The sequence below is a fragment of the Syngnathus acus genome, chromosome 16, assembly GCF_901709675.1.
Source record: "Syngnathus acus chromosome 16, fSynAcu1.2, whole genome shotgun sequence".
NCBI lineage: Eukaryota > Metazoa > Chordata > Actinopteri > Syngnathiformes > Syngnathidae > Syngnathus > Syngnathus acus.
Window position 1 is genome coordinate 5,408,120 of NC_051101.1, and position 8,955 is coordinate 5,417,074.

Consider the following 8,955-nt stretch of genomic DNA (forward strand, 5'->3'; position numbering starts at 1 on the left):
GTAGTTTCCTTCAGTCCTTTCCTCACACCACCAATTTAGGATGAAATATTGATGTAGTTAATATAATGGCATTACATATAATCAATAGATAGAATATTGGATGCTTGGATTTTTTTGAAGAGGTTTTACAAATTCAATCCTACTGTACCCCAGATTCTTCAAAAGTGCTAAAAGATAAGTGTAAAAAGTTGTGGTAACTCTATTAATGCCCTGATATGGCACTTTTGAGATTAGTCAACTAAATCCGCTATCAATTTAGGGCATTGGCTAATGTGAATTCTTTGTATTGTTTTCTTTTCACTCTATTTTATATCTTAAACATCAGTTCGTCCAATAATATATTATTTCATGACAGCTTAAGTGAAAGCGCCTACAGATATAAAACTTTTATTAATGTAATAAAGCCATTTGTTCAGTCTGAAATTCTGATTCAAACATAAAAAAAAATGCTCACCCTGACAGTGGACATGTATTCAACATGACGGGAATCAATAGATTTATCAAACGGCAGAAATAATACATCTGCATTACATGGAACGCTATGAGATGCTCCAGAATAGAGCCTCTAGAGTTCAGGCCTGTCGAGCTCTTTAAGATTGATGGTACCATAGGTTTGTTTGGTGAGTTCCTAAAGAAATTCCACATCTATGCAATAGGGTCAGCCAGTGAGTGGCACAAGATGGATTGTGGTGGCTGCTACATGGATCCTTTTGAGGCACTTCAGAAAAAAAGTATATGATCTCAATGAGGCTTCGCTTTCAGCAACAGCTCAATGCAACTGCAGTTTTCAAATTCTTGCTTGACAATGTGATCGATATATGCAGTCTTCATGTTATTGTAGAAATTGAAGCTGATACGTTTGACTTTGTTCAGTGAAAATGACATGATTAAATTAATGATGGCTTGAAAGGGGCAAAGTCAGGACATGAGACATCAGTCGGATTTTCATATAGTATTTTATTGATGAAAACATTGTTAAATTTGGACCCATTGGACACACAACATAACATCGCAAAAAGCAATTGAGAACATATATCCATATAAGTCCAATCACAGATTTAAACATACGCAGTCTTTGATACATTTCTATATACAAAAAACCACTCATAAAAAAAAATACACATACAAGACAAGGATGGTTATCTTCGTTCTGTCAAAGAATGCATCATAATGAACATGTTTGAACCGATGCATACGGAACAATCCAGTAATCCACAATCTTTAACTGATAGGCACACTCATTACTGGACAGGCAGACTGGAGCTAGCAAGCTGGCAAATAATCACTGAGTAGAAAAAGGGTAATACAATGCCTGCACAATCCAAAGATTTATCATTAAAGACAATCACTGACAAGAAAGAAATGTAAAAAAAAATGTCTTAGACAGAATGAATGATTTATGGCTTGACTGCAATTCAAAAGTCACAACTGACTTTTTTAGTCATACCAAAAAAAGCTGCAGCATGAGTGAATTGGCCACCCCGGAGCACGTATTCATATATGTACAAAGTTGTTTTATAATGCGGCAGAATGAAGAATTAGCGACATTGATTAAGCAGAGACACTTGTAACACCTTTCAACTCAAACATCTGTTGTAATTTCCTGTTTTTGTTTTTTTTGACAAAAAAAACAAAACAATCTGAAGGTAAAAATAGCACAATGTCTCCTGAATAAAAAAAGGAGGGGCAGCACTGTCATTAAATTGTGATTCAGTTTGCACAGTGAAGCATAGCCTTAGAGATCAACCCCATCACCAGCTGCACCCATTTCTCCAGACTGATTCTCTCCTGCTACATTTCCTTCTCCCTCAAGTTTTTCTTTCTTCCTTTTTTGCTGCCATCTGAAACCACACATTATCTGTAGCTACACATTCATTTTCTCTACCCAAACCAATGCCTTTAATCAATGTATATGTTACCACGGTTGATCAGCAAAGTATTGGGCAGCCCTTTTTTTTTTTTTTTGGAGCCTTCAAAAGAGTGTCTGCAGCAGCAGACTGAGCTGGAGTGCTTGAGCAGCAGCTGAGGAATTCCCTGTCAGGGTGCTACAGCAAATAGTGTCTCATCATCTGAGGTGTCACGGTAAATATTCTTCAAGTTCTCTGTCTGACTCTCAGAACGCAGCCTTTGCTCTCTTTCCGACGTAGCATCGCCAAGGAGTCTGTTGTCATTGCTGTTTTAGGTTGAGAACTACACAAAACGCTATTTCATTGGTCATATGGAAACTGGAGCCATGACACAATATATTCCATTATATATACAGATGAGCAATGATTGTCCACTTTCTATTGATTACAAGTAAAATAATGTTAAAGACTAACAGAATTACTGCACTCCCTGATGGAGTCGGATGGCATATGGCAGTATATGCTATTAAAGTGGCTATTGACCTCTGACCTGTGTGAACTCTGCACATGTAGTTTTTCCCCAGGTGAGCAAAGATCAGCCCTTTACTTCCAAAACACACAGATAACCTTCAGTTGAGGTTTTCCGATGATACTGACAACAATAACAGCATTCAAGTGTGATGTGTGAAAAATGATGATGCGGTTTAAGAATATACTCGCACATTGTCACACATTCTCAATCCTTCCTGGTACCGTTGTGTCATTTGCTGCACTAAAAAAAGCAAATTCAAACAATAAATGGGCTGCTCTTTCTTTTTTCTGCCCACTGAAAGGCACTTAAACACGTTCACATATACAAAAAGACAGATCTTTTATTTAATTCCCCATTTAAAAAATAGGGTTTTAATGTCAAAAACAATCTAAAATCTTTGGTCTGCAACAACCATATTTATACCAAATGCAAAAGAGATGCTAGTTGAATAATAAAAGTAATTCAAATAGCAGCGTTCCAGCTGAGAATAGAGCAGAATATCGTGTGCTCTATTTGAGTGCCCTGGAGATTCTTTTGACCCCCCCCCACACACACATACACACTGAGAGCAGGGGTGGTGGGGTGAGGTGTACTCCCCCCTTGAGCTGGGCCACAGTTACTTTCAACTCAAATTTTCAGATTTTGCTGCTCACTTCTTGACTGATCTGCCAATTGCATGAGCCAAAGTCTCACTTTTGATATATTATAAAGGCGGGGTTGGTATTTCAAGAAACGTGAGCGATTCACATTGACTGAAAATTGACTCTTTTGTTATCTATCATTCATACTCAATGTATGAACAAAAAAAAAATGAGCTTTGATGCAAAACATTAAAAAAAAAGACCCCCTTTGCTGACAGCCATCAAACACTGGGTAAGTTTGTGGTGGAAACGGTGCTCCTGTTCAAACAAAGCTACCTCCTCCTCCTCCTCCTTCTTCTTCTATACTCTGGACTGGCTCAGTTACAGGGCAGCCAGGTGGAGTAGGCAGGCTGCTGGCAGGCAAACACGGGCTGTACCTGTGCTATGTAGTAGTTACTGAAGTTACCGTCTGCCACATAAGGAGCAGGTTGGTAGTAACAGGTGACGTTGGCCACATTGGGAATGACATTCTGCTCAGCCAGAACACGCACTGCCAGCATGGCTATGAGCCCTAAGGTCTGTCTCCTCTCGTGTCCCATGAGGCACACCGTGCTCTCATTCACCACCCCGTGGAGCGTCATCAGGTAGTCGTACTTGCGGTCCTCTAGGCCCACAAAGTGGTTTTGAAGGTAGGACTCGAGCTTGCGCTGCTGCTCGCCGATGTCAGGGAAGTCAATGAAGAAGCGAGAGCACATGTAACGCTGTAGGCACTTCATCTCAGACGCTGATGCCGCCAGGAAACCCCTCACCAGCAGGTGACAGTACTTCAGCAGGCCGCCACCTCGGATCTCCTCCGGGTTCCGGGTGCAGATGACCTTGTGACGTAGATGATCCAGGGCCTCGCCAAAGTCGCCATACACACTCTCGCCCATAATGGTAGGGTGGAAGGTTGCGGTCATAGCGTTCTCTGAGCACTCGTAGAAGAGCAGCAGTGAGTCCAGCTTGATCTGGAAGGAGTCCACACTGAACTCAAACTGTCGCCGAAGAGAGCCCACGAACTTCAGCTCCACATTCTTGCCCCGATTATTGGAGAGGGAGATGAGGCTCCAGCGGTCCGAGTCGTTACACACCTTCACCATCTTCTGCACGTAGGCTTCCTACGAGTGGCAATACATAGCAAGGATATTTTAACAAACAAAGCCTGGAAGAATCCATTGTCAAATATTGAGCCAGTTATGCATGAATAAGTCCGTTGTCATTCAAGATCCTGTCCTAAACTTGAATATTACAAACAAAGATTGTGCTTGGATATGAAATCTACTGTAGCTGCAGGCTGAGCTCAAATTACCTTCCCAAGTGGTTTAACACAATCCTCTTAGACATCCTTTACTATCACTAAACTAATCTAATTGCACATTAAGTGTGAGCACAATGATCGTGAAACCAATTTGACACAAATGCAATTAAATGTCACCACACCAAATGTACAGTAATTTCAAATGGATTGTTTGTGTCGGCGCCTACCTTTAACGTTAAAGGGGTAATCCTCTCTTTATTCACACAGTCGGGTAAAAAGTCCAGGAGACAGTCCAGAACAATGTCCTTCACAATCTGGAAGTCCCGTTCACCTTTCATATCTGCGCAAAATATGAGATCGAGGTCCTTGAAACCCAGTCCGCTGTCTTCGTGCAGTATGTGGCTGGCCGCAGAGCCATTTAACCTAACGTCCCGGACGTGGATTTGCTTCTCCTCCATCCGGCTGCGCACCACTTTGACAATCTGTCGGGGCTGCATCTCCAGCGTGGGGAAGTTGCCCCGTCCGTGGATCGGGATGGTCTCCGTCAGAATCGCGTCCAGACGCTGCACTTGCTCCCAACTCAGAACACTGACGCTGTCGCTTTCTGTTTCGGAAAGACGCCTTTCGATAGAGCTACTATCGCTCTCGGACATGTTGATGCTGGGAAAGTCTCGAATTATTTGATTTAAAGCCAAGTGTCAAAACTGGAGCAAATGCGTAATTACGCACCGAATTAGTTTCGGGTATTAACTTCAACGTCATGAAAAACGAATCTCAGCATGTCAAAAAAAAAAAAAAGTGCAATTTGAAGCGAAAGACAAAAATAAAAGGCAACAAAAAGGGTAGTTAATGGCTACTTTACGCAACAAGTGGGTTTCAGAATCCCAGAGGCACTGCTGCAGATTTGTCGATTGCCCAGAGGAGAAAGCGCTCAGCTTGTCAAGAAGACAAACGTGTGGAAAGTGAAGCATCTAACTTTGTGCTTCACAAACGTTCACTCCAGTACTGCTGTGAAAGTGTCCGAGGCGTGCACATCAGTCTTTGAAGGTGCTGCATGATCCAGGAGGTGGTTGCTTTTCCGGCTCCATCGCTCAAAGGCACGCCTATGATTTGATGAATTTGCATGAATAAGCGGATCCTCGATTCACACTTTGGCACAGTCCTCCCTCCCTCTGACAATCAACCTCTCGCAAGAAGAAGCTTTTGGGCGCCTTTACACTTTTTAATTTCTTCTCCCATTCCCAAGAAATGTTCCTCTTAAAAAGCTCCACGTGCGTGTACAAAGTCCAACTTGCTTTCCTCGGGTCTATTTAATGCCATATATTATTCCGCTGGAGGGGAAGTTAACTGTTACCTGCCCACTTTACATGTCTGGCTCCCTGACGAAGAGCCAGGAGGCCCCACCCCCCACAGTAAATCTGCAGCACATCACAAACACTGACACGTAAAGAATAATTCAGGACAAACAGTGCATGCCTTTCTGTTCAAAATGATCACTCCATCCCCCTGAGATTACAGCCTTTCCCACCATTGCATTTGTTTCAACCAAAATGTGGGCAAACGTGGGTGAGGGGAAGAAAACAACATCAAATATATAGTAGCTGTACATCAATCACAGTGGGGTTGAAGGAAACACTGAACCCACAAATGTTGCCATGTCGCCTCCTATAGGCTGTGTTGTGTCCTAACACAAAACTGTACATGAATGCAGTCAAAGGGACTGTGATGCAATTGAATGATCTGGATGGATGGATGGATGGGATGGATAGATAGTGAAAGAGAAAGGGGGGGGGGGTGGATGGATGGTTATGTTGATTTACACAATTGTTCTAAAACTAACATTAAAAAGTCTTCCAGTGTCCTTGTACATAATCATCTGACCTCAACAAAAACACCCTTTCCTCTTGTTTATGACACTATTTATGATAGAGTAGCTCCTTGTTCCGCTGTGTGAATATTTGTTAATGAGTAAGCAAATAAAACATTTACTCTGATTTCCTAGTGGTGATTCGTGATTAATATCTACGAACTTAACTGCATGTTATATTTGATCAAAAACATACAGAAATGGACCAGGGCCCCACTAAAGGTGACAACTTCATGATAAAATATGATTGATTGCATGACTAGAAAACAAAGATCCGCTCATTTATGTCGCCTTCTGTGCCTCTTCAATCTCCCTTCACAGAGATAACTGGGATTCCAGGAGATAGTTTTGCCTTAGCTTTCCATGTGCTTCTGATTTAGTTGAGATTGTGTACCAGACGCATGACTGACAATAATGTCCTTTCCTTCCTACTTTTCAATCAAAATGCTTCAGACATAGTCGTTAAAAAAAATCTGCAGAATCGTTCTTGTTGAGTGTAAGGGTCTCTGGAGGGGAGAAGCAGCAGTAATCAGTTCAACAAAGAGGATTCCTTACTTCAGTTGTGTTTGAACCCAGACGGACAGCAAGCATGTAGTGTGTTTAGTTTCATGTTCATCTTGTAGATTAAAGCCAAAGGTTAAATAGTGGATCATGTTTCACAAGTGAGATAGGGAGAACCATCTCACTTAATCTGATTTATTACAGGGCCTCCCCCCTGTCCTAACCTGCAAGTCTGCTGGCAGCAAAGAAGTCACATTCTGCTGAGGCCCTTTAGGGACCACTAAATTTTACAGACATGCTGTAAATTCGGTACTTTAGTTTGGAATCATCTGTCTGAACACACTGAATTCAGATACCTGGAAGTAACTGTGCTTGAAGCAGATATTTATATTTAAGTCACACCTTGAATTCATAGTCTTTAGATGGCTATCCTCTCAGTGTACACTTGATAAAGATTTAAAATAATCTGCAAGATCAGTGCCAAACTGCTCAGGGACTGTGCAGACCAGCTCTGTCATGTTGTTCTACATATCTTCAATCTGAGCCTTAATCTGGAGAGGGTACTTGAATTGTGGAAGATATCCTGCGTGGTTCCGGTGCCAAAGATCACAGGGAGCCCAATCACTACAGACCTGTGACCCTGACCAATCATCTGATGAAGACCATGGAGAGGCTCATCCTGCTATACCTCCGCCCACCGGTGAGCTCAGCGCTGGACCTCCTGCAGTTCGCCCGGCCTTGGGGTGGAAGACGCTGTCAGTCACTTGCTATACAGATCCCTCTCTTATCTGGAGCAGACGGGGAACACTGTGAGGGTTCTTTAATTTCTCCAGTGCGTTCAACACCATCCAGCCTGCACTGCTGAGTGGGAAACTGGAGGGGAATTGGAGTGGACAAGCAGCTGACTGCATGGACCATCATCTACCTCACAAACAGCATGTAAAGTCTCATTATTGTGTGTCTGATGTAGATGTAGTCTGCAGTACAGGGGTGCCTCTGGGCACTGTTCTTTCACCTTTCCTGTTTAGTCTCGATACATCACACTTCAGGTACAACTCAGACCACTGCTACCTGCAGAAGTTCTCGGATGATACGGCCATCATTGAATGCGTACCAGACGGGAACGATTGTGAAAAAAATAGATAGATAAATAGATAGATAAATAGATAGATAGATAAAGAGAGAGAGAGAGAGAGAGAGAGAGGGGGAGGGAGGGAGGGAGGGAGGGAGGGAGGGAGGGAGGGAGGTAGATAGATAGATAGATAGATAGATAGATAGATAGATAGATAGATAGATAGATAGATAGATAGATAGATAGATAGATAGATAGATAGATAGATAGATAGATAGATAGATAGATAGATAGATAGATAGATAGATACTATATACACACACGTGTTTGTGTGCGCGCGTCACCAGACATGGAGACGTCACAGCTGTTCACTGGCACGTGTTTCTAAGAGCATACGTCACCAACCTGCAGCATTCATGTTCTGCCAGGCCTGGAGTAAATGGTTTCCTAAACCCTTAATTATGTCTGACTTGTTGCCAATAGAATGATGGCCATGGAGGGGTCAGGTAATCCAAAAGTAACCAGCTCAGTGCTGACTAAATACAATTAAAAGCCTGGCTGAATCATAACCGCTTGACTGAGGTTAAAATGAACATGTAACTTGAACCTGCAGACAGACATTTGCACCATAAATGATGTGCAAGATACAAAATAAGAACCGGATGAGTGATTGATGAGTAATTTTCTATTGTCTTCTCATACACACTTGAAATGAACTTGTAACTTGGACCTGTAGACAGACATTTGCATCATAAATGATGTGCAAAATCCAAAATAAGGAGTAATTTTCAATTGTCTTCTCATACACATTTCTTTTATTTCCCTAGATGTAATGGCTTCCTTTTTTGGCCCAAGCATAGGGCAAGTGGGCCAAATTCAGCCCTGTTGCTTCTGTAAAATCCTGGCAGCAAGATGCATGCTTTTATTGAGTTGAACAGAAATTTCCATTTACTCATTTCGACTGCATCCTAAATTGTGTCACATCTGCATAAATATGATTTAACTTTGATAAATCCAGAGTCGAACAGGATGAATGTGATTTCTGAGTTTACTCATTAGGGCATGCACTTGGCACTATATAGAAGGTAGGAAGTTATTGCATTGAATGTCTTGAACATCCCCCTCTGTCCATAAATAAGAGAGAAGTTATTCTAACAGTTTGGAGGACGTCCTCACAACTTTTCCATCTGGCTGACTGGAAAGATGGTCAGAGTTTGTCCTCCCGCATCTCCCAAGTGACAGATTGCATGCACTGTCC

General features: G+C 42.1%; 1 protein-coding gene across 1 annotated transcript; it reads right to left on the minus strand.

Annotated features, from left to right (window-relative positions):
• Positions 1–937: 937 nt before the first annotated feature.
• On the minus strand, positions 938–5,580 carry tent5aa (terminal nucleotidyltransferase 5Aa). Its single transcript, XM_037273969.1, has 2 exons — positions 4,485–5,580; positions 938–4,117 (listed from the first exon to the last, which is right to left on the minus strand). The coding sequence occupies exons 1-2, from the start codon at positions 4,908–4,910 to the stop codon at positions 3,338–3,340; spliced, it is 1,206 nt and encodes a 401-aa protein (XP_037129864.1). The 5' UTR covers positions 4,911–5,580; the 3' UTR covers positions 938–3,337.
• Between the last annotated feature and the right edge of the window lie 3,375 nt (positions 5,581–8,955).